Source organism: Pteropus medius, unplaced genomic scaffold (assembly GCF_902729225.1).
Source record: "Pteropus medius unplaced genomic scaffold, Ma_sr-lr_union100, whole genome shotgun sequence".
NCBI lineage: Eukaryota > Metazoa > Chordata > Mammalia > Chiroptera > Pteropodidae > Pteropus > Pteropus medius.
The window spans coordinates 3751269-3777629 of NW_024349799.1; the positions used below are offsets into that span (position 1 = coordinate 3751269).

Consider the following 26361-nt stretch of genomic DNA (forward strand, 5'->3'; position numbering starts at 1 on the left):
GCCACGAAACCTCCATGGCATGTAATAGCTGTTTATTTCACGTGTCTAGAGTCCACGAGGAGTGGTTCTGCTGATCTTGGCTGGGCTCACTGGCACGTTTTGCAGTTGACTATCTGTCAGTGCTTGTAGGTTGGCCTCAGCTAGAGCAACCAAAGGGACTTGGCCCTGCTCCACGTGTCTCTCATCCTCCAGCAGACTAGCTTGGGGATGCCCTTCTCATAGTGAATGCAGAGGTGCAAGAGAGAACGCGCAGAAACAAGCAATTCCTCTCAAGGCCGAGCCCCCAATGGGCATAAAGTTCTCTCCGCGTCATTTTATTGACCATATCAAGTCAAATTCAGATACGCAGGATGGGGAGGTAGACTCTGCCTTTCTGGGGAGAGGAAATGCAAAAGTACAGGGTAAGGGGTGCGAGGCCATCGATGCAATCAGTCTGCCAGGGACCTGTGTCATTTACCTCTTCTTTGTACTTTGGCTGATGCTCTGCATCTAGGGAGTGCCTAATAAATATATGTCCCATAAAAGTAAATAAAGTTAACGTTAGCTAGATTTTCTAATCAGGACTGAGTTGGCTGAGTGATGTAGACATTAATGAGAGTTTATCTGTTAGAAGGAAAGTTTACATCATCCTGGTAGAATCTGAATTTTTTCTGCATTGGGTGCAGGGCCAGCTTGGTTGCCACAAAGAAGTCCTTTTTTCTTTGTCATCTTTTCCATCATGGTCCTCCCTTTGCCATTTTTTCAAGATCTTAGGACACAAGTGTCCAAGAGTTGGGGAACAAAGGGGAGAACTGTTGCCAAACTGAAGTGTATCAGTTGCATTTGGAAGAGAAGTTTTGTTCCACGTATTGAGTGCTGAGTGTATGTAAAGAAGAAGAAGCGGCTCTGCCCAGTGCCTTTGACCTTTGCTTTTGTTTCTCATCCTTGAGAGTAGCACATAGAAAGTAGGATCCACAGGCCAGGAGCTGCATCAGCATCACCCAGGAGCTTGTTAGAAACGCGAATGCTGCCGAGTCAGACACGCCGGGAGTCTGTGTTTTAACAAGCCCTCCGGGTAATTCTGACGGGGGGGAAGTTTGAGAAACCCTGCCCCACACCCCAGGGCCATAGAGCTAACCGTACAGCTCCCGCTAATGACTCTCAGGTGTGGTGTGTGCATGGTACACACCTCTTAGGATGTTACAGCAGAGTCCAGACCTTTTGATAGGCAGAAATACACATTCAGGACTTTCTGGTGTCCATACAAAGGGAGGGGGCATCCTCAGACATCTCACGTTAAAGTTATTTCATCCTGCTTTGTTGTTCACATACATACATTACAAAGAATGCCAAGGCTGCATTTTAAACCTGCTTTATGTTATTAGAAGACACATCTCAAGGTACCAGGCATGTGCCAGGATGTAGGACAAAGTGTGTGCTGAAGTTCAGACACCTCCTCCTTCTCACTCTCTCCGGGGACTCCCAAGACCACTAGGTCTGTGGGCCCACCTTTGATGCAAAGAAGTCTGTAAGACAGGTGAGGACACTGTCAACACAAATAACAGTACTGATCTTAAAAGGGAAGGTGGTATCCCTTGAGGAGGCATTTCACAAGGGTTAAGGGTTAATGGCCTGAAAAAACCCTGTTTCCACCTCTCCCTCAAGTTTTTGTGATCTTCTAGCACCCCAGATGAGGCCTGGCCTGCATGTTGTATCTGATGACTCTGTACAGCCAACTAATCAATCTCAGTCTGTCTCTGTCTCTGTCTCTGTCTCTGTCTCTGTCTCTGTCTCTGTCTCTCTCCCTCTCTCTACCTCTCTCACCCTCTGTATGTGTGTGAAAGAGAAAGAGAGAGAGAAAGACAGACGGGGGCAAACACACAGCGTTATCAGTTTACTGGCTCCGAGGTCGAATACTAGTCACCTTGACTGTCCCCTCGTTCCCCCATGACGGAGACACACACAAGCCGCTTCTGTTTGATTCTCATAGAACCGTGAGAAACAGCCCCGTATGTGAGGCCATGTTTTTCATTCTATTCAGTCTTTGTATATTCAGATTCTTCCAGTTTCAGCTCTTGCTGTTCTGCCAGATTTCCATCGCATTGATGGCTTCTCTGAATTAATGTGTTTTGCAATCGCTGAAAAGTTTTTTTCCCCCCAAGCACCGGGACTTATCCAGATTGATTTTTTTTTTCCCTTTCTCTTTCCTCTCTAGCTACTTCTTAGATGTTTTATTTTGTTAAGTGTTAATAGAATTTTTCTTTTGGCCTGACACTTTATCTATTCAGGGGGTCTTTGCAAGTCCCATTGTACAACTGGACTATGGAGGAAAGAGCTCTATTCTTTTCGACAATGGTTGCCCTAAAAAATATACACCGCTCCTCCCCCTCGCTCACCAGGATAGAGCGAATGATGGGAGGGCAGCAGCAAAAAACGCCCAGACTAAGGAAGAAAAAGGGGGAGCCACTTATGCACTGTTGAAAGGGGGGTTTGAAAATACATTATTTTAAAAATTCAAAATATTTATTTCCTAAGGGGATCTGAGTTTCAGTACCAAAACATAGCCAACACAGAAGGGAGGCTGTTTTTCTTACTGTTAGACATTTTTAGCTCAAAATATGGACTTGGCAAACATGTTAGAAAATATGGAGATGGGTGCGAAACAGATGTCACATTTACCTGCGTGATACCCAACAGGCTTCAGCCCCCACCCAGCCGCACCCCAGGCATTGGAATTCTAATCGAGGCCCAGGGTCTGAATCTGCGACACCATATGCTCAAGTGTGACTACTCTGTGTACAAACAAACCCGTTGATCTTCTGGTGGTTTTGCTTGAGTGGTGCATAGGAGGCAGATGCTGTGGTGTGTAGGGCCTCAGCAGGTGCCCGGGGGACTCGCCAAGCCTCTGGCCAGGGAGGAGTCTGCTGAAGGCACCCAGTCTCCAAACTAGCATTACCTACTCCCATCAGCCTGGTGCCCGGGAGAGAGAGGGCGGCTTCCTACTGGAGGATCAGTTACCATGCAAGGCCATTTTCCTCCCAGTAACTGACTTCAGAAATGGGGACCAGAAAGGGAAGGCCCCAGGAGCTTGTTCGTTCAGGCTCAGTTGCTTAGCAACAAAAGGGGGTCCTGACTCAAGAAGAGATTTTTAAGTGAGGCCAGTGTCTTGGAGGTTTGTCTAGCTTGTCTAACCGCCTCTTCCATTCTTACCTTGACTTTGCTTTTTCCCCTGTTGTACATGATGATGTCTAGAAAAAATGGATTTGATTTGTCTGGAAGCACCGTTTTAAACTTGGTTTTATTGCTTCGCCCAGTGTGCTTAGCCTCCATCGAAGACTATAGTCTGGGAGGAGTGAAGAATGAAGAACCTATGAATTCTTTTCTCAGCCGGCTTAGATCAGGCCCCCACGCTCATTTGGGAGCCTTCGAGCTCCAGTGAACAGTGCTCAGCCCTTCCCGACCACATACACACACTGAAATTGCTCCAAGCACAGAGCCCTGTGGTTAACAGTTTTGTTCTCCCATAACCACATGGGTTGGGTTATATTTTTACTGCCAACCTTGGGCACAGAATGAACGAAGAGGCCGGGCCGCTTACCTGACCAAATCAGGTACCATCCCCCAGTGAGTAGCTGATTGGCTAGGGTAACACCTGCACTAAAGATGTGTATTTTGTGGAACAAAAAGGATTAGATTGTGAATAAAAGGAGTGGAGTTTAAAGCCAAATCTAATTTAGTAAGTGTCAGTTTCTCGAGATCTAGGTGGGAATCAAGTGTGGATCCTGAAATCTTATTGCTAGAAATGTTCAGAGGGTTGCTGGATGCACAGGAAGACTGAAGAAGGGCCTAGGAAGAGACAGAAGATGCCTTGGGTATTTCTTCTCCTTGATGTTTTTGAAAGGTTCTAGCATGAATGTATTAGTCCACAGATGGGTGGCTTAAATAAATTCATTGTCTCACAATTCTAGAGGCTTGGAAGTCCGAGATCAAGATGTAAGCAGGGTTGGTTTCTTCTGAGGCTTCTCTCCGTGGTTTGTAGGTGATCACTTTCTCTGTCTTCGCATCATCTCTTCTCTGTACCTGTGTCCAGATTTCCTCTTCTTAAAAGGGCACCAGTTGTACTGGATCAGGGCCCACGCGAATGACCTCATTTTAACTATTACCTCCTTAAAGACTCTGTCTCCAAATACAGTCACACTTTGACATACTAGGGGTTAGGACTTAAACATATGAATGGAGCAGGGAGTACAATTTAGTCCTTAACGATCAAGTTCCATTGTTTATAACAAAACAATTTAAATATTAATCAGAAGGATAATTAAGCTATAGCTTCTCAATCCATGAAATATTATGCAGCAGTCAAGATAGTATTCACAATATCTCACGCTCATTAGGTTGACTGCTATCCAAAAAAGAGAGAGAGAGAGAAAAGAAAAGTGTTGGCTAGGACGTGGAGAAATTGGAACCTGTGTGCGTTGTCGGTGGGAATGTAAAATGGTGCTGCCACTGTGGAAAACAGTATGGTGGTTCCTTAAAAAATTAAAAATAGAATTACCACATGATCTAGCAATTTCACTTCTGGGTATATACCCAAAAGAAATGAAAGCAGGGACTTGAAGATATGTTTGTACACCCATGTTCATGGCAGTGTTACTCACAATAGCCAAAACCTAAGTATCCATCAGTGAGCGAATGATAAGCAAAATGTGATATACATACAATGGAATATGGATGAACCTTGAGGACATTATGCTAATTATAATAAACCAGTCACAAAAAGACACCTACTCTGTGATTCTCCTTAAACGAAGTACTATGAGTAGTCACAGTCATAGAGACAGAAAGTAGGATGGTGGTTGCCAGGGGCTGAGGGGCTGAAGGGATGGGGAGTTATTGTTTAATGGGCATAGAGTTTCAGTGTTCCGAGGTGAAGGAGTTCTGGAGCTGGATCGTGGTGATGTGATGTTAGTGCAACATTATGGATGTATTTAACACCACTGAACCGTACACTTAAAAATGTTTAAGGTGGCAATTTTTATATTATGTATATTTTACCATAAAAAAAAAAACTAGAAAAAAAAGATAGTATTCACAATGTAGTAACCTGGGAATTTTTTGCAATACTGTAGTATTCCGTATAAAAAAAGAACAAAGGAAAAATTTTGTATACAATATGTTTTAAACTCTGTTAAAATAGACATGGATATTTTTTAAAGCAAAAACTATAGGGAAATAAATGCACCAGATGTTAACTGTGATTGTGCTAGGTGGAAAGACCAAATGACAGGTGATTTATTTTTCTTTCTAAGTTTTTGTATTTTCAAATAGAATTTAATGAGCAGCTATGACTAATATAATGGAATCCGCCCCATACGTAATGTTTTGTGTATTTTGTTAAAATTGCTAAAGCAGGCTCTATTCTCTGTTTGTTTTGCAGGTGGAGGATGCAATGCTGATGTTTGATAAGACCACCAACAGGCACAGAGGTAAGAACCCCGGTGTAAGGTCGCCTTTCCATTTCTTGCCACCCCAGTCCCACAGACAACAGATACAGCGAATATTCCAGAATTAAGCAGATAGAGTTGGCCATCTGTTGAAGATCTGTATTAATGGAGAGTCACAATAGCATAAAGGGACCAGATACTGGACAGTTCAAAAAACCATTTCCTTATGACTTGAGAATTGTCATTTAATTATGCAGCCACACCCAGCATAGGTTCAGATATACTTTTCAAATCCCAGCTTTCTAAACCTCAGCACTAAGTGATCCAAGTAGAAATTATTCATAGCAATTACTCTATTGAGTTTCCAATTTGCATTGAGAGGGAGGGGATTTGGAAGCACACTGTCAATCCAGAGATCCAAAAGGGGGCGGGGAGGGAAGCCTTGTTATAGGTTTATTGGATGTGTACAGTGATTATAGACTAGGAAATGCCCTTCCGCACCTCTGGGAAGTTTGGAGGGCATCTGTGACTACTCATATTTTCTCCTGAGCTCTTATTGTCCCATCCGTGTTTTAGAAAACGGGTTTCAGCTTGGGATCTGTAAACCCCTGAAATGACACGCAAAATGTTTTGTTTGTGCTTTCCTTGGGAAAGGATCCCTAGCTTTGAACAGATTCTCAAAGGGGTTTCTAACCTCCTTCCCCCCTAACCCCCCAAAAAAGAACACATTAAAATTATTGTTTTAAACAGAAAATTGGATGAATCTAGAAAAATCCACCCCAGAGGAAATAGGGTAAATGTTATGGTACAACATTCCAGCCTCCTATTCTCAGGACGTGCCTGGTTTCCGGGGTTCCTATTAACAGGGCGCTATTGGGCAGAGCTTCCGAAGTGGGGTGGCAGGAAGCAATGTTCTCGAGCGGAGCTGGAGAGAGCGGTGTTTCCTTGCCACTCGGATTGCATTTAGATGTTTCTTGTGTTGTTTACATTCTTGCTGTCAACTGTGATTAGAAGCAGTTACCCAGGGCCGACCGTCTCTCCTGTTTGGAGCAGGCAGGAGGAGTGAAAGGGAGGAAGCAGCGGAGTGGGAACCATTGCTGGTGGGGGCGGGGGAAGGAAGGGGCTGTCCTGAGTGTGTGCGCCTGGTCGTCGGCTCCTCATGCATCGCCTGCAGCGTCCTCGAAAGGGAAAATGGAAAGGTGCGCAGAAAACTGGGGTGTCCATGGTGTATACATGTTGAGGAGGGCTGAGGAGTGGAGGGAGGCAAGGAGAGAAAAGAAGAGCTTATAGGTGTGGAATGACTGCCTTTGTCCTCTGCATTGCTCAGGGGCAAGAGCTGAGAGAGTGACACAGGACGGTGACACCTGCGATGGGCAATTCACAGTTATCCTGTACCGTCACCCACATTGCGTCGCTTTTCCTGGTTTCCCAAGCATTGCTGTCACATGACCGCAGAGCATCCAACCCAGATGTTCTGGGTTGGGTGGAGCCCTCTCATTACATCTTCATTGCAGTGGCTTTGGGGAAATCATGTAACTTCTTCATGCCTCCGTTTTTCACCCGTGAAATGAGGGTGACTTTAGTACTTCTTATAGGCTTGTTTGGAGAGTGGAGTGCCAGGCACATTGTCACCTGTGCATAAACTTTAGCGCTTCCTCCTTTATCTTATCATCGTCATCACCTCCGCTTTGTCTGTGAGATAACCACAGCTCAGAGGAGGTGACTGCTACACCCAAGGTCAGAGCAGCGACTCAGACCTACGGCTGCTGATTTCAAATTCTACTCTTTCTCTGTCATCTTCACATGGGGAAGGGTTTGTTAAGAACATTTCATCTCTTTATTTGCAGGGTGGGCGAGAACCATCTGAACATGGCACTAGTGTCCAATGTTAGAATTCGTAGTCCTGGAACATACCTGAGTGGCCTCTAGTCAGTATTATTATCATTCTTTTTTGAATATCAATGAATAAAAAGGTATTTTTAATCTCCTGCTCTGTGTCAGGCCCTGTGCTGGAGGAAATGATAAATCGTATCATTCGACCCTCACAGCTGTGCAGGTAAAGGGGTTTGTCATCTGAGGAACCGGAGAAGGCCGGTGACTCTGTGTGTAGTAACTGGCAGAGGTACACTCACACTCAGGACGTCAGGCTCCTGGGTTCCAGGAAAAGTTCTCCCTTCTTACTAACCCAGTTCCTGCCTGCTGTGGGTGAAGCCTCTTCCCTTTGCCCAGAGGTGCTAAGTACAGTGATGAGGCGGTGATCCCTCTGTGCCTGGTTGAGGGAACCCTTTCCTGCTGAGAGGCGGAGGGCGTCCAGTCCATGGTCCCGTGCTCAGAGTGGTTGCAGGGACGTCCGTGTTTACAGTCCCAAGTCAGGACTTCGGGTGGGCATAGGTGGGTGGGCAGAGCCCCCGATGTATGCACGGCCTGCCCCAGCCAAGGCAGGGCCTGCACTAGCATCCTTCTGCCCTGCCAGAGTTTCCAAATTCTTTTGGTGGATGCAAGACCCTTTACATAATTTATGAAGCCAGAACAGATGACAGGTGGGGCATCTTATTCAACAAGTATTAAGAATTTCAAGATGACAACAGAGCATTCAATCCCGAGTGGAGCCCTTCTGAGCATGCGCCGTGTGTGACCGCATAGGCTGCCCACCCATGAAGCGGCCTGAATGGGAACAGGCAGCTGGTGGGGCCGGGGAGGACAGGCGGGAGGGAAGATGTGCCTGGAAGTTTCAACAGGGAGGACCTGACATGCTGCGTCCCCTTTTCTCCCGCACAGCAGTCTGCTCCCTGGGGGGGCTTTGGCCTGTGCACGTATTCCAACCCCTCTAACCAGCTGAGGAGGGTTTCTTTTTGAAGTGGGTGCTAAGCTGGGGTAATACTTCAGTGATTTAGGGCAGTTAGGGGAGGAAAGAATTTTTTAAGAAAAGAACATATCGTAGCAGAAACACAATTGTATATATGGAGTCGGAGGGTGGCCCCCCATCCCTGGCTTGATGGAATGTGCATTTGGAATCAGATGATAAGCACACACACAAAATAAAATCCTCCTGCAGCCACCTTGCCCCAACCTTCCCATCACCTCCTCAGCTTCCTGTTTTCCATTATCTTATCAGGAGGAAAGTGCTGCACTAGCAGAAGCTGAGGACACCTCTCTGGCTGGCACTGCCTCTCTAGCTTTCTTCTTAAAGAGCCCCAAACCATTAACCTCTTGGCATTGTCACAGCACTTGCTCAGCACTTCTCATCAAACTCCTAACCCGGCCCTGCTGGGCAGCCTGCAGTATTGCCTCATCCTTAACCCCAGGCATTTGAAAGCCACCTGTGTGCCCTTGGAACTGTGACAGCTGCTCTTCAGGGAGAACTACATGGGACTGGGCCTGGTTTTCTGAGAGTCTGGTCAGTCAGGCTCAAGGGACCCACGCAGGCCACACTTGCCATTATGGGCCAGGGATCAGGGCAGAATTTCCACTCTTTGCCCCACGGTGGCCATTTCTTGCCCCTGTTCTCTGTTGGGTCCAGTAGGTTACTTTTGCACAGCAGTTTGCTTCTCCTGTTTCCAGGAGCACTAGCCTGTGTCTCTTCCCATATTAAATCTGCACTTGGACCCTGTGGCACCGTGGGAAAGGTCTTAGGGGACAGGAGACAGTGAGCCCTCCCTCATCCTGGAAGCAGGAAGGAAGTCGAGCAGCAGTTAGTTGAGTCACACAGAAGTGTGGAGTCTTCCTACCTTTCTCCTCACAGAGACTGCCTTTCAGCTTCTGTTTTCCCTTGATGTTTAGCCGGGGGCACTTTTCCTAATTTCGCTGAACACCTCAGGCTCCTACTCTGAAAAATACAGGAACTGGGACTGATGAGTTCCTGGACCTGAAGTATGCTTCTGGCTTTTAGCTTTTTATCTGAGACAGTATCCAAGATTAATTCCTTCTTTATTTTATTAGCCAGGGGAGGGAGGTGGGCAGGTGTAGGCTGGGTCCCCCGAGATGAGGGTTAGCATGCAGGAGTGCCCTAGACGAGGAAGCTGGCAGAGGGGGAAGCCTGTCTGTGATGCCATGGGGAATTCTGAAGATGGGGCTGTCCCCAGATGGGGTGAGAGGGCTTGCCTTTCTCTCTGTATGTTGATTAGTCATTGGATGCAGCCCATCCCAGGAAGCAGGTGTGACCTTGGGCTTCTACTGTGGAAATCTTGGAGGCCATCCTCCAGAGGCACTCCTAGCAGATACCAAAGGGGGATCTGGGTGTCCCGTCACAGTGCATACCATGGTGGTCCAGTGGGTTCTTGTTAACCAAGCCATGCTAACACGCTCGGTAGAAACAGCCAGCACTTTCTGAGCACTTACATACCTAGTGCCTGTGCATACTGTTGCATCGTCATGACAGACAGTCTTAGGTGAACCCAGCTTCCCAGCGTCCCCCTCTAGACAGGTGTACACCCAGCCTGTCTGAAGCAGAGCTCATGTTCTGACACTCTGCAAGCACCGTGCTAAGCAGTGGTTTAAAGCAGGGGAGCTGCTGATGTTAAGAGCTAGAACACCTCCTTCTTATTAGTCCTTCTCCATACCTACCCTTCTGGTGGACTATGGTGCACCTCCATTTGCAGATGTAGAAACTGAGGCACGGAGAGTTTTAGAATGTCCCATAGCAGGTTCTTACAGCCAGGAAAGAGCTGTGCGACTGGTAGAAGCTGGGGCCTTCCTTGGCCACGCCCATCACTTCATTCCTTGGCCTTCCATGAGGTTATTTGTTCCCAAGGGGAGGGAGTGTGGTGGCTTTCCAGTTTTCTCAGAGTCATTTCATTTGCTCTTTAAAAGTTGTTAGAGGTGGTCCGAAAAATATTGGACCGATCATCAAATAATTTAATCACTGGGGATAAGTTTGTTGCTTTCTCCTTGCAAAACTTAGATAAGATCTTGAATTCAGCATTAGGTATCGATCCCAGAGTTGGGCTGGCGGGGGAGAGGCGCTGAGGAAGAAGCTACAAGGTTCTGCCCTTTCTGAGTCACTGCTTGGTTGGCAGAGGCTGAGGGGGATTGGGAACCATAGCAGGGAGCGAGGGGGGAACGGTTCAGCTCTCTCCCCACCCTCCCCGCATCAGCCCTGTTTGAGAACGTGGAATGTGGGGGTGCTGGTTGCTAAATACATCTCACACTTCCTTATGGAGGGCCCTCCATGAGCGCCATTCCAGGGGAGACTCAGCTGCCCCTCCCTCTGACCCCAGGGTTCTAGGTTGATGAACCCTGCACTGTTGGCTCCTTCCAAATCTGCCCTATCAGGGGAGAGCTGGGTGGTGGGGGGCTCCGCGGAAAATGAGCCGGGTGTCTTTGAAGCTTATCGGACACCTGGTGAGGGTCAGCTGGAGAGGGAGTGACGTCCGGGGGAGCACAGAGGAGATTTGGAGACTTCTTACTCCCTGTGGCTCCCATTACCCAGCAGGCCTGTTTGCTGCATAACAGTGCCAGAGGCAAAGGAACAGGATACACTGAGAGAAAAATAAAGATCAGTGTGATAGATGACTCCTCTCCCAACTGTTAGCAGTCTCTTATTAAGTGCAATGCTAATGGCTTTGGAGAGGAACAGCAGCTCTGAGGCAGACCCCAGCCCCTCAACAGGCCCCCTCGCTGTATTGTCCTCAGCCCCAGAGTGGTTTCGTGAACCTCAGTGAGCGGTCTTACCGCGTGGCTGGCTGTGGGACCGAGCTGGCTTCTCCCCCAAAGCTCGCGTATCTCTGTCCCTAAGAGTTTAAGGTCTTCGTAAATTGTATAATCAGTTTATTTATTAAAATGGTGCCAGTGAGATGGAGCTAAAACTGTGATAGGAGATAATGCTTTTCTAAGGAGAAAAAATAGCCCTTAATGTCCTGACTACCTGCCAGACACTCACTTTTGAAATTGACCTCTGAAGTCTATACCGACTCTTTTATGTACACTAAAATGATTAAGAATTACACTATAATTATTTGTGTGTTGGAGCCTATTTCCCAAGGCGGGGGGGGGAGGGACATGTCGGAAGAGTTACACAAAGGCATAAATTAAAAATAAAATGGTATTGCTTTGTTTATAGGTGTGGGATGTCAAAGATAATGTGTGTGTGTGTTTTCTAATGAGATTCTGGCATTCCGACTACGTTGGTAAGAGGGTTGGAACCCTACAACTCATAAATGTGACTTTGTGGGACGCAGGGAGATGTGTGCTTCACAAAGAGGCTAGGTCCATCTGGTTGGGAAAGTTATTAGGTGGGGTGGAAAGCATGTTAAGGGTTTGCAGAATCACAGCTTGTGATGACATTAGTGCTGATGTGACACGAGGGCATCTTGCAAAACACCAGTGCCCACAATTTGGGACTGGTGCAAGATTTTGCTGACCGGTCCGCCCATCCTGGAAGAGTCACGCCCTTTGCATTTCCCCACCTCTCAGATCTGTTCTCTCATCCTTCGTGCTAATTGCTGATGGTGTCAGGCACCCATCACACTCCACCCCGAGTCTGAGATGGGTTAAAGGGGTTTGTTGGAAACCTGTAAACCCAATAGCTGATCATTATTGGTATTGATTCCAGTTCTGCACCTGAATTGGAAGCCGGCTGACAAGAAAGCTGCTGGTCTCTCATAGACCAGCACAGAGCTTTCCATCTGGTCCATAGTAGGATGTGGCCATCAAGCACGCCCTTGGGCTCTTTAATGCAAGTAGAGGTCTAGATCAGGTTGGGTGATAACACTAAGAAAGAGACTGGTAAACCAGTCTCCAGCAGAGAATGTTCAGAATGGGGTAGAGACTCGATACCATTGAGTCTCATCCAGACCGTTCAGAGAGAAGAGACTTGGGGTCCAGGGGGTGAGGGTCTGGCGGTGATGTGGACATTAATTGCAGTGCTTCTGTCTGGAATCATTCTAAAGCCAGAGCTGTATAAGGGGGATAGGCGTGCTTGTATGCCCACCATGAGGGGTGCACCCCATCTTCATCACTCCCCTTCAGGGCTTTGCCCTGCCTGTGGGCTGTGCAAACTTGCTCCACCCACCCTGGCCCCCAGCATCTTCCCCACAGGGCCTGGCCTGTCACCTGACCCATCTCAGGCCCTCCTCCAGAGCCTACAAGGAGTCTATGAGGAACGCTGGGTAAGGGAGGGGAGGGTGTGAAGAGCCACAGCCTCCACCCTGAGCCATCACTCAGAGACCAGCCCCCTGGAGCTGTCTGCACATTTTATTTTCTCGTTAAATAAACACCATTAGCCTTCCCGAGAAATTGGTGCAAACATGACCTCACAAATAACCAATTAAAAGGGCGAGGTTGAAGGAGAATATGAATTTGAAAACATGCAGAGGAGGCCATTAAAGATTCCTGTAGATGCCCCAGCGCCGGCAACATCGATCTGGGACCTTAATTTTATTTCTGACGGGAAAGCTAGGAGTGTGCTTTAATCCCACCCATCCCCACACCCCCACCGCCTCAGCCAGTCAACTAAATTCCGGAAGCGCCCATTCCGGCGCTGTCTCTTGAGATATTAATCAACACAGTAGCTTGGTTTCTGTTCACCTGCTTTTCTTTGTAGACGCGGAGGAATACGAAACCCTTAACTCCTTAGCAACAGGGCCGGGGACGGGGTGCCCAGCGCGAGAGGAGCTTGTGAACCCAGGGGAACTTGGCACCCTGGATGCGCTGCATTTTCTTTAGCGCAAGTATAAATCTTAAACTTCTTTCCTTTGGAATAAAAGCCCTGGCACCAGAAGGGCGGTGAGCTAATAGGTCTTCCTGCCTGCCTGCCTCCTGGCTGTGGCCCACGGAAGCAGAAAGGGAGTGGGCGCCGGGGTCAGCAGCTTCACTGACCCAGAAATGGTTTTTTATAGAGAGGGACAATGAGGCTTTTTGTTCAGCCCTGTTCCCACAGAGGCCCAGGCTCTGACTCTCATGACATGTTTTAAGATCTTGGTGAGGGCAGAGTGTGGAGGCCTGAAGAGAAAGGACCCTTTGGCTTGGTGACTTGATTAAAAGCACCCCATATCTGAGCATCATGGGGATGCCAGGGGCAGTAGAGGGCTGGCCCAGGGGGACCAGAAGCCCCCGGCGGCTGCCTTCTGCTAGGACTGGAGGCTCCTACAGTTACTGTGCAGCTCTGCACTTAAGCTTCTGCTTTAAGCCTTGAGGATCAGAGGTCACACACCAGCCTATCTGAAGTTCTGGATCACGCAGGGTGCTGGAAGGAGCCTAAGTTTTAGTGTTGACCATTCTTGGTTTCAAATCCCAGCTTTCCCATGGGTGTGATCTCAGCAAGTTACTGAAGGACTTTGAGCCCCGTTCGGCTCGCTGTGGAAGTGGCACATCTGCTCTGTAAGAGTTCAGTGAGTCAACTTGTAAAGTGCCCACGGTTAGTAGTTAGTGCCCGCTAGCCTTAGTTCTTTCCCCTTTAAAGGATGCCATCAGTTCAACCTCTTTAGGCAAACTACATCCCGTGTTTGAATTTTTAAGACCCTCCCCTTCACACACAAAATATATGCCTGCATGTGCATAGGCTATTTCTGAAAGGGTACCCACAAAACTGGGAACAAAGAGTTAAATGACATAGTGGTCAAGAGCACACACTCTAGAGCCAGACAGCTGGTGTTTGAATCTAAGCTCTGTGACTTAATAGCTGTGTAACCTTGGGCAAGTTACTTCACCTCTTTGTGACTCAGATTCCTCATCTATAAAATAGGAATGATGACACTGGGTTAGCCTGAGGCTTACATCAGTTAATAAGTGTAACGGTCTCTGGCCATAGTAAGCACTCGAATATGTTTATGCACATGTATATGTAGTCATAGGTTGCAAAACTACGTAAATAAAAAACAACATTTGCTTCTGAGGAAGAGGATTAAGTGACCAGAGGTACAAAGATATGGGAAAACTTTTTATTGTATACTCATTGACCTTTTGGATTTTTGCACCTTGTACATTTTTTTTTTTTTTTACCCATTCAGACATTTACTTTCTGAATGTAAGCTTTTAAAATTCATTCCAATTTGAATTGTAAATATGGTGATATGACAGCATGAGAGAGAATTAAAAAAAAATTCACCCCATTCTTAACACAATAACTTGTCACTTCTACCTTGTTCCCGGCATTATACGTAAATATTTTTTAACTTGGTTGTAATTACGGGGTCGTTACAACATGTGGTGGCTCGTACTTTGTCGAATGAAGTATGGGCCCTGCCTCATCTGAGTTTTCTGTCCTGCCAGGAAGAGAGACTCAGGAGCTTCAAAACAAGATATCATTACACACAGCCAAGAATCCTTTGCCTCTGTGTTGCCTCTGTCTTTTTTCCCCCCATCAACAGAGAGAGAGATAGATGAGGATTTTCTTAGTAGTTTCTGCTCCCCCCAGACAATATGCTATTAATAGACTAGCCAGACTGGCCAAGTCTGAAGAGAAACCCAATTTGCTTGAGTTTATTCCAGACCAGAGTGGGAGAAAGGTTGGAATGGGGAGACCTATAAGTTCAAAGTGCTTTTTCATTAAAAAGAAAAAAGAAAAAAAAATTTTTCTAAACCAAGTTACGGTTAATAAACACGTGGGGACCTTGCACAATGTGGCAACTGTGTTCCTATTGCTTACAGCTTAAGAGTCAAAGCAAGTACTCCAGTTAATGAAGCTTATGAGGTATATGGGCCCTGTGACACGGGGTGAGAGCTTATGTCTAAAATCACACTGCTAGGTTAAAGAGCTACCACTTATCAGCTGTGTGACCTTGGGCAAGTTACTAAACTTTTCTCAACCTCAGTTTTCTTGCCTGTTAAATGAAGCTAATGTTATTAACGCATGGACTTGTGAGGTTTAAGCGAGCTAATCTGTGCAAAGCATCCGATGCTTAGGAGACTATCTGTAAATTTAACTTTATTATTATCATAATAACTTACTGTTATTTTACTACTAATAAGAATACTGTTACTGTCATTCCTTGGGGAATGAAGGCTAAGGCTTGCTAATTGGAGAACAAGTTAACACTCTAGAGGGCCGTTGGCAGATGCTGTCAGGTTTTCTAAGATGGGAGGGTATTGTAGATGAATTGTATCCTCCCAAAAGATATATTCAAGTTCTCACCTTTGGTATCTCAGAATGTGACCTTATTTGGAAAAGGTCTTTGCAAATGTAATCAAGTTAAGATGAGGTCATACTGGAGTAGGTTAATCCCATGCGACTGGTGTCCTTCTAAGAAGAGGCAGGACATGTGAAGAGAGACACACAAGGAGAATGTCATGTCAGCACGGAGACAGAGATCGGAGTTAGGCAGGTGTAAGCCAAGGGTGGCTGGCAACACAGAAGCTGAGAGAAAGGCATGGGACAAAGTTTCTCCTAGAACCTTCGAGAGAGCGTGGGCCTGCCAACACCTTGATTTCGGGTTTCTAGAACTGTGAGAGAATACATTCTGTTGTTTTAGTCCCTCCAGCTTGTGGCGTTTGTTACAGCAGCCACAGGAAACTAATACAGAGGACAAAGCGATGCTTTCTGTTGGACACATCCCACTGTCACCACTGGCCTGCAGTCCCAGTGGGCAAGCATAGCCTTTCCCCCTGCACGTTTCTGTCTGCTCCCTCAGTGAAACTACATACAAGAGAAATGAGAGAAAAGACCCTTTACCTAACTGAGAACACAGACCCCAAATCCTGACATAGTTCATGTCTTGCCCAATTCTAATTTAGCCAAAGACCCTGAAATTGACCTTAGGATGTTAAAGATAGTTTTCCATCCAGAGACATTTGAAGAACTTTATGAGGTTTAAATTTTAATCTAGTAGCTTTCGGAGCTCAGTCATTTCTTCGTAAGCCAAGAAATAACCAGTATACTTAGCAGTCATCCAAACTCCCAACTTTAAGAATGCGGACCATTATCATTAGATCAATGTTTCCAGTTGGTTCATTCAACTCAGCTATTTAGGGAAGTAAAAAAGAAGAAAAAGAAAGAGAAGGAAGTCAGGAGAGCTCATATGTACGACAACACAAACCTTGCCATCTTTATATACCTGCCCCAACTTCTACCCTGGAAAAAAAAAAAAAGAAGGAGAACACAGTGAGACGGCACTGAACCTGCCTGACAGACTCCTTGATTTCTTTCTGTTGTCCCAGAAACCCTTCCGGGCAGGAACATTTGCCAAATTCAATCCTGGAGTGAGTTTCTGAGCTAAATTAATGCGATCGAGGGTCAACATAGTAACACCTACGGGTCTCCGGCTGTAGGACGCCAGTGGGCACAGCGGTAATTAATAGTTGCAGCATCATGTGGATGTGCGTCTCTCAGTCCTCAGGTTTGGTTGGCAAACCCAGCGGTGCATAAAAATAACTGCCGTGATTTTACAGTGATCAAAGTTGTGCGCCTTTGAGCACTCTCTACAAATCTGAGATTTCTTCCTCGACTTGCCACCCCCTCTTGATATCAGGAAATAATTGAAAGCCTCTCCTTCTCTCTGCATGTTTCCAGCGTTGGCGCCCGTATTCCAGCACCTTAGGCAAAGCCGGTGCCTCTGCACCAGATCCGCAAAGCGTGTAAGGCTGACACCCGATTTATTACCTTGGAGGCTGGGCCGGTTCATGGATGATTCATGACTCACTCCGCTTTCCACTGCCGCTGGAGGTGACATCATCCATGCTGGGCCCAGAATAGACACAGAAGCAACAGTGGCCCTTGCTTGGTATGCCTCTCGCCAGCCCTGAGCTTCCTTCCACCTCACACCCAGCTGCTGTGTGTTCGCTGAGTAAGAATGGTGGTGAGCCCACCAGAGCCCCTCAGAAGTATCTCCTTAGCAGGAGGCCATAAAGGTGTTTCGACACTTCTAGCTGCACAAAAAGCAGAGAAGGGGACTTCCTCAAGTTCACCTCTTCCCCTTATCTTCCTATAGTTTTCAATATATGTTTCACTCATAACTCAAAGAGCTCCTTAACTCCTGTGGCCAACTTTTGTTTCCTCACTCAGGCAGGGTTGGTTGGGAAGGTCTGGGTGATATAAGTCACCCCACAGCCCAGCGTTAGACACCCGGAAGATAAACGATGGTTCTCACATCAGAGGTCTGGACTCTAGCAGTGGTTTTCAACTCTGGTTGCACATTAAAATCACCTAGGGGGTTTTTAAAACACACCAGTGCCTGCGGCCCGCCCCAGATCAATTAACTGAGATTCAAGGATGGAGCCCCGGTGTCGATAAGTGTTAACGTTCCCCCGGCTAATGTGCAATCAGGGCTGGGAACCCCTGGGGTCAGATGATCTCCCAAGACCCCTCCAACTTTAAAACCCACCAGGGCAGCACTGCTGGCCAGGGTTTTGACCCTGAACTGTGTCTGGGCAGTGAGATGGGCCCTTTGGCGTGTGCTCTGGGGTGTAAGAACTGGACAGGTGGGGGTGGCTCCTTCACGTGAGTGGCTTTGGCTGATTCATGTGGGGAGTGGGAGGTATAATTACATTCAGTTGTGCTGGTTACGAATCTAGTTGTCCCCTACCAAAAATACTGTGCTGGCTTTCCGCCACTATTGGGATAGATATCTGCGCTGGTCTGTGGAGTCTTTCTTGCCTGGCCCTTCTCTCTTCTCCACCTTCACCCCATAACACACTCCCTGCTGTCACACTGACCTCCTAAGCTTTTCCGTAACAGGGCCACCCCCATAGGCCGTTCCTCAGGCTGCCAGGAACAGTGTGTCTCTCACTCCTGGCCAAGTCCAACTCCCCTTTCAGGCATGAACTTAAACGTCCTTTCCTCTGGGAAGACTTCCTGGTCCCCCAGACTAGGTCAGCTCCATCGGTTGTCTGCCCTCGATTCCTTGTCATTTTCCTTCTTGGCACTCCTCTGTTCTTAATGATTGTGTATTTGCTCGATTATTTGCTTTCTTATCTGTGTCCTCCCCACTCCCCTCCCCAGAACTTGGCAAGTATTATAAATACATGACGAGAGGGTGGGTGGCAGACGGGCGGGCCCTCCTCACCCTGGTCTCTGTTCTCATTTGGCTGAAAACAGAGAGGCTCCTGCTCACTCTCCCCACCTGAACAACTTTGCTGTCTACTTTCCCCCTGGCCAAGACCTACCTTAGCAAAACGGAGGTGCGGCAGTCTTTGTCTGAAGGATGGTGTAGGAGCTACAGGTGTTTTCTGGAGAGGGCTTCGGAGAACGGAAGAGATGGTTCGGGAACACTTGCTTTTCCAGCACCTAAGGAGGGAACGATTCCCCAGCAGACTTTCTTAGGGGAGAAGATGCTTTTGGTGTCATTGTAGCTGATTTGGAAGAAAGACTGAAAATACTGGTTTGATTTAAAATAAAATCTGTCCTATACTCCTACCTCCAATCCATGATGCCTGGTGGGGCTTGGTGGGCCAGGGAGAAGGTGGGCTTCAGCTAGGGGTCTGTACCGGGATTTTAAATGCTTATTCATCTCACACTCAGAGGCCAGGTAGAAAGGTGTGTACTTACAGATTTCTAAATTTCCTCTCCACTTTCAAAATCACTAGGTTTGGCATCTTATGTCTTCTTTTAATTAAGTTGATTCATTTGCCCTGGAAAGATTTCCTGATTCAGCTAGTGTATTTATGTATAAACTTCTCTGGAAACACCTGGCAATTTCTCTGAGTGACAATAAAGAAACATAGTCTGAAAATTATGGTTTAATTTGCTCCCTCCTTCGTGCTGTCTTACCTTTTTAAAAATGGGTAAGATTTACAAAAGAAGCTTTGTATTTTTGCCCATAGTACGAATCCTGTTTTACAACAGAAGTGTGTATTTAACAATACCTAATAATTTCCCTTTATGTGGTTTTAGAACTCTAGATTTTAATGGACAATTGAATCATTCCTTGGCAGATGGGAAATCATCTAATTGCATGTTTTTATTATGAATTTTCAGGTAGGACCCAGAAGAGATTTATAAAAAAGTTAGAATGTATAAAAAAGTTAGAATAACATCTTAATGACTTTATCTTCAGGAGCTGAAAGCTTTGTTGTCACTCTTGGTGTGCATCATAGCCCTCTGTGTGTTGGAGAGGGTGAGGGTGTGGGCGAGTGTGTGGTGCACATTTGAATTGGATGCAGCCCTTGGCTGGCTTTTAAATGTACACTGGAATCAAAGATGTTATAAAGGACCAAAATAGGAAAGTAGATAACTGTAAATTTTATTTTACTTTATTTTAGGTTTGTGGTTCTTTTGTTACGGGACTAGTTAAAATCTCTTGGTAAAGTAAAAACCCACGCCCTGGGCTGATGAATGCCCTAGCGGCATTAACTTTTCCTGGGTGGTATAAGCGGCTTCCGCAAAGTGGTTTGGATCCTAAAAGGCACCTCCTGGGTCCATCCCTTCTTTTTCTTTTTTTATAAGGTTCTTTAGCAAAATGTGGGGGGATAAGGCACCGCAGGTAGCCTAGCACATCTTGCTGCTGCCAGGGCTGTAGCAGCTGGGGCGGGAAGGAGAGAGCAGCTGTGGCTGTGTTATTAGTCATTCCATGAAGAAATTGATTTGATAAATAATAAAGCAGTGATATTAGCAACACATGCTTGCAGGTCAGATGACTTCGATGAAAAGCCCCCAGTTAAGTGTGTGTAATGGTTTGACAATGTATATGCCTTCTAAAAGCATCCCATTTTAAAATGGAAATTGGACTGTTCGTGCACTTCTTCGCTGATATGCCAAGACCATTACCAATGGGAGCTTGGAAATCTGAAGGATGATCTTTCTATTTAATTTGGCCTCTACCCTCCCCCTTTCAGACGATGCTTACACTCACTTTGTTTCCCTGTCTTTGCCTTTTCATTTTGTTAACTGTTTTGATTGGTAAAATACTATGCCTCACACTACACTCCTTTATGATGATTTACTGTGCTGTTCTTATCTTTCACCTTAAATCCTTGATAAGAGCATTTTAAAAATGAAATTGCTACCTGACACTATTATAAAATCTTGGCTGGCATCCAGGGGAGAAACAAGTTGGGGGGAGAAAAAGGAGGCTGAATTTAGAGAAAGGAAAGATTTTTAAAGGAGCCATATAGTGCTTTTCCCCCAGAATTCTGGAACCTTTTTTTTTTTAATGGAGTGTCCATACTTGTCAGTACCCCCCTGCTATTGCATGGTTAACCATGGGCGAACATAACAGTGAGGAGTGTGGGGGGCGAAGGGTACCCTGCGGTGAAGATGAAACTCATGCATAGCCTTTGCTGTGGATTGAAACTTGGTGGCCAAATGGATGGAGGGCCTTTAACCATCTCCATCTTCGTGGCCTGGAACACATGCCCTTTCTAACTCCAGACGTCCCCGCTTCTGCACTCTACCCCTCTGCTTAAGACAGGTCAAAGCAGAGTCTCTTCTCCTAGCAAAGCTATGGTGCCTGACTTGCTAGAGTAAGAGCGTGTGCTTTAATGAAAACTTTTTGTTAGGCTGTGTGCGTTATGTTTCTGGAGATCTCCATTTAGCCACAAAAGGCATTGGTGATGGAGAGGTGGGGGGAACATCAGTAAATAAAGCTGTCTGAACTAGCAGGTCATTTAAATTCTAATATAGTGATTTAATGAACTCTTGTCTTTAATTCCTGAGATGTGAAGAAGACAGCCATTCTCTCCCCATAATGGAGCTTGTTAACCCATCTCTTTACTGACTGGTGCATTTATTATTATTATGACGATGACTGGAGAACTTATTATGTTAGAATAACAGGTTTCCTAGTGCCTGGCAGAGAGCAGGGTGCGTAATGATGTGATCTGTAGAAATCACAGCGGCCACTGGCTTATGCGGCACAGGCGTTATTCTGTCTCAGTCCTCTGAAGTGCCGTGTGCGGAGACCTGGTATTTATTGTCCTAGATTACCAGGATGGGGGAGGGTGCAGCACCAGAACACAGATTACACCAGCAAGGGCTCCGGCAGCAGGGGCGCAGCTGCCGGGTGCTGAGGCCACAGCCAGTGGGAGGCCCCTGCGTGTAGCTGGCAATGCTGGAGCCATTGCGCCCAATTTATCACACACCTCATGAAAATATAATCCGCCACCAAAATGACTGCTTTTGGAAACTGTCTTGTCTCTTTTGAGTCGAGACTGGAGACAACCAGACAAGGTTCGTTGGTAACGAATAAAGAAACATTACTTTCTGAACACAATCTTCTGTTACCAGTCACTTTTCAACAGACATTCAATCAAAATGCTAATAGCGGCGGCAACAAGGGAACGCAGTTATTGTGATACTAATTGATTGGTTGGAGGGTGGGTTTTGATAAGTGCAGCTAAAGATTTTGGAAATATGATTCTCTTTAATTACAGCGACACTAATAAAAATGAACAAATGATTTAACGACGATTTCCTGGATAATGGCTTAAAGAATTTTGTTTTGAGTTTGAAATGAGATATGGTGGAAATGCACCAGAAAAATAGGGCCCTGGTGGGTGGCCTTGCCTTTAGCAAACCCAGGCATGGAGACTCAAATTCGCAATGCGCTTGGAAGGCTGGGCGGAAACTGTATAGACAAGAGAGGTCTCTCCCAGCTTGCCAGGACGGAGGGTCAGGATGATGGGTAGATTCCAGCAGGTGTTTCCAGAGCTGCAGGCACAGTTGCACTGATCCAGCCATGTGTTCACTGTGGGTTTCCCCAGGCTGGCCAGGGTGGAGCGAACTCCACTGTACCAGCAGGGACACGTTCTGCACTTGAGGTTCTTGGGCTTCATGCTCAAGTTCCATGGCCGGTAGGTACTGGGCACCCTCCGTGTCCCAGGAGCTGTTCTAGTTCTAGTAATGATGCTAGCAACAAGGCAGAACCCAATCCTAGCCCACCTGAGCTTGCCTTCTTCGGGGAGAAGGAACGTAGATCATGTAATTTCAGGTACGGCTAAGCACTCCGAAGAAGACAAAATATTTGTCATGTTTGAAGGACAGGTGGAAGGCCAGTGGCTGAGAGGGAGAGTGGTAGGTGATGAGCGAGAGGTATGTCAGGGCTGGACCACGAAAGGCTGATGAGCCAGGGTAAGGCTCATTATATAAGAGCTCTTATATAAGAGCTCCCGGAAGAAGGCATGTGATTTATGCTCTAGAAAGATCCCATTGGCTCCTGAATTGAGGAAGGATGACAGGGCTGTACTTTTGGAAACAAAAGGCCAGTGGGCGCTCATTGCGGAAGGGCAGGTGAGAGCTGATGGAGTCTTGAGGCAGGGCTGTAGCAGTGCGGGTAGGGAGAGGCAGTGGGATTCAGGATATGTTTTTGGAGACAAGATAAGCTGTTTTGATAGGTTGGATGTGGGTTTGGCGGCGGGTGGAGAGAAATTAGAGCTGACTTTGGGTTCTTGGACTGAGCAGCTGACGGGATGGATGGTGGTTCTGTCCAATAATATGGCGACTACTTTGGTGAAAGGAACACATTTCAAGAAGAAAATCAATAGTTTCATTTGAAATTCTTGTTGGAATTCATTTGGTGATGTTGCGTAGATAGATATACAAAAAGAGTACCAAAGAACAGATCTCTAGAGAATTTAAATAACCCACTGAATTGTTTTTGCAAAAACCTCTCTAAGGAAGGGATCCCTTCAAGGGAACCCTGGTTAGATGTTATTGTCAGTGTGGTAGGCAGTGGGACCTGAAGATGGAGTGATTGGTCCCTCAGCACTCCAATATTCCTAGCATTAAAAGTCCCCTGTGCTTCTCTGTTGGCGAGTCATCCAGAGGGTTTCAGAAAAGTTGCTGCGTCCAAAAATAGAATCATCATTGCGTCTGTCCCAACAGGAACGAGACCCCATGGATGCTCTTCGGTACCCCAGTATCATTTTCCTCTGAGTGAGTGCTAAGGGGTCTGAGGGTCCCTGTGAGTGTCCTAGGAAGGCAGACCCTAGGGCCCTCAGCCCTGATCACCCCCTACTTCTGTCCTCTGGATCTCTTTCTTACATTTCAAAGATTAAGCCCATGAAAGAGGGGCTGACCATTTGTGTCATTAACTATGCAGATCATAGGTGGGGCTCCCTGGGGTGGGTGCAGCTCTGACACATTAATTGGTTAAAAAAAACTCCCAGAAATCAGATTTGTGATATTGGGATGGGAACGGGGCTTAATTGAGGCCGAGAGGCAGTGCTAGCCTTCCTTTCAATTTGTCAAGCTTTCTTTCAAAAGATCTGCCAAAGAAGAAAGGGTAATTAATAGGCTTGAAGTCATTTCCTATGTGTCAGGATTTCTGCCTTGCTTCCAAGTGATAATGTTTGCCGGCTCCAGGCCTCTAGGGAGCCCTCCGTCTTATTAACTTGTCTGAGAGAAACAGGGAGTGGGGACAGCCTCGGCCAGTGGGTGACAGGAAATAAAGATTTGTGATGAACAGTAGGGCCAAATAAGTTTTGGGTGGAGGCTGGGAGTTTGTGGGTGGTGGGGAGGGAAAATGATGGCTTTCAAACCGCGCTTCCACACCCAGCAAGGCCTAGAGCTTCCTGGGTCAGTGGCCATTCGCTTCACCTGCAGGAGTCCAAGGTAACCCCAAGGGAGGCAGTGCTTTTAACGAGCAGTGTGTAGGCTCGCCGCAGACTTTGTGTTTGCCTCTTCATCCCCTCTGCCTTCTTACTATTCCTTTAAAAAAAAAAACCACCCCCCATTGGAACGGTCTTTGGAGCAGTCATGATTCTCTCCAGCCCTGGAAGTTGCCTGCCTAGGCATGGACCTCAAGCTTTTGACTTTTCCGAACAATTCTCAGAATTGTTAAAGAGCCTGTATTAAACACTTAGTTGTGCACGGAGCCATCTGAAGCTTGGCAGGTTATACGGGCCTGGTCTCTACCCTGGAAGGGTTTATAAAGCTCTGGGAAAACAAACTCACCTCCCTTTTTTCCAAAAACGGGTTTAGTTGCACAGTGCTAGTCAAGGGCTTCCATCTGGCAAATAAAGTCTGGATTGAGTGTGTGGAGAAGGATCGAGGTCTTCTCATCATTTCTGATAGTCTCCACCCCCATGGCCCTCCTGCTGTGCTAGATCTTTGCCTTCTTTTCCACCTCATCTTCACCCCGTCCTCAGCTGTAAAACCATGCACCTTTCAGAATGAAGGGCTGGGTGAATATATTTTAATTGAGTAAACGGATGGATGAGGGTAGTCATTATTAGGCAATGCGAAGGCTTCTCTGCGTATTCTCAGGTTTTTGTTTTGTTTTGTTTTTACCGTCCAGCCACTCTCATTTACCTAATGGGTCACTGATACTCAGAGAGGTTAAGTAACTTGACGAAGGTTACACAGCCAGTGTGGGGTAGAGAATGAGATTTGAACCTGGGAATCCCGTTTGATGGTAGTAGTACCTTGCCGCCCGGGTAGGCTCCTGTACCTGTGCTCAGCGTCAAGGCACCTACAGTTGGCAAGACTATTTTAGCTGTTGCTCAGGACCTGCCCGAGGAGAGAAAGGAGTTAGGCTTGGAGACCGCCCTTCAGTGGGTCATTTGGGACCTGGGACTGGCCTCCAGGTGTCTGGACAAGGCAAGGCTGGTTAATCCCTGAGCAGGAGTGGTCGCTTCACTGGCTGTGGTCACCCTTGAGGGAGCGGGGAACCCACTTGCCTCCTCTCCTTGCCCCACCCCAGCCTCAGTTGTCTGTGAATGCCGTCTCCTCTGAGCCAATTAAGAAAAATCTCAACAGGCTTGAGAATAAATGCCACTTGTCAGTGCAGTCAGTGCAGAGGGTGGGGAGGGCTTGCAGAACTGTTTTTAGAGCTGGATTTGCTGACTTTGGCTGGTAGCTGGAGCTGGCAAGGCCTGGAGGGCAGCCTGGGCAGGAGACCACCCTGGGTGACCTTCAGGACGACGCGAGCTCAGATCTCCTTGAGATGTGCCCTTTTAGGCCTTTCGCTCTTCTCATCGTTGTAAAGTGCTTAAGAAGTAAAAGTTGAGTTTAGCGTAGGAAACCTGAGGTAGATAGTGCCGGCTTCAGCTGTATCCAAGCTGTTCCTCACACAATGTGCTTTTCATTGTTTAAAATAGCAAAGTTTGGATTTTGGGGGTGTCACGGGGAAAGAACATGATGTCTGTTTTTAATCTTTCTTCAAAAAAAAAATTTTTTTTTTTTTTTTTTACCTTTTATCTCTTCCAAAAGGAATTTTTGGGACAGAAATGAAAGGTCGGCAGAAACCCAAATTCATTCTGTTTTTCCTTCTCAGTCCTTTCTCTTCTTGTTTGTCTCTCTCTATCTGATCTTTGAAGGCTGGCTAGAAATTTTTGGAAATTTTCAGCCTGGGGAAGGGAGGAGATTCAAGACCTTTTTCTTTTTCCTAGGAAAACTCAGAGCAGAATTAGAAAGTTAGCACATCCAAGATCTACACACACGTACACACATGCACATATTCTGTCTCTTGTCTGATTAAATCCACACTGAATATGTCTTCCACCCTCAGCTGTACCTCCCAGAAGTTTTCAGGAGCCATTATTCTATTACACCAAAGAGTGGGAATTGATGGGGAAAGGGGCTCTTGGAAGACATAATTAAAATTTGTTCATTATACTAGTTAAAGAGAGAAAATGGTTAGTATTCACATGAATGACCTCCCAGTGATTTTTTTAAAAAGAGTTTTTGTTGGTTTTTTCAAAGTAGTTAAGAACTCACATAATGGCTCACTTCTGGGGAGCACCGAGGGCTTCTGCAGGCCACGGACTGAGAAGGAATAAAGCCCTTCTCTTTCAGTGCCTGTAGGGAATGGGTAGGAGGCAAAGGAGCAATAGTGTCTTTAGGACTAAATAAAGCTGCCTTCTTTGAGTCTGAACCTGAGTACACAAGGTTCACTTTCTCAGTCCTGGCTACATCGTGAATTCCTCCTGCTGATTTGTCTACTCATTGAGAGGCCACATCAGACTCGCTGGGCTCGAGCATCCCATTGGCCACAAACTTATACCCCGGTGTGAGCCTCACTGCGTGCTGGGGTTGGGGAGTGTGGGGAGGCCTGGAGGAGGAGCGGCGGATCCAGGTGGGTGGAGAAGGCATATTGGCTGCAGCTTGGCAGTTAGATTGGAAATTGGTGTT

General features: G+C 46.6%; 1 protein-coding gene across 5 annotated transcripts in view; it reads left to right on the top strand.

Annotated features, from left to right (window-relative positions):
• Positions 1 to 26361, top strand: part of MSI2 (musashi RNA binding protein 2) — a 375150-nt gene that overhangs the window by 233820 nt on the left and 114969 nt on the right. For all 5 annotated transcript variants that reach the window (XM_039885723.1, XM_039885724.1, XM_039885727.1 and 2 more), the window contains exon 7: positions 5417 to 5465. In XM_039885723.1, the coding sequence (XP_039741657.1) occupies positions 5417 to 5465 (49 nt within the window). The remainder of the gene's footprint in view (positions 1 to 5416; positions 5466 to 26361) is intronic.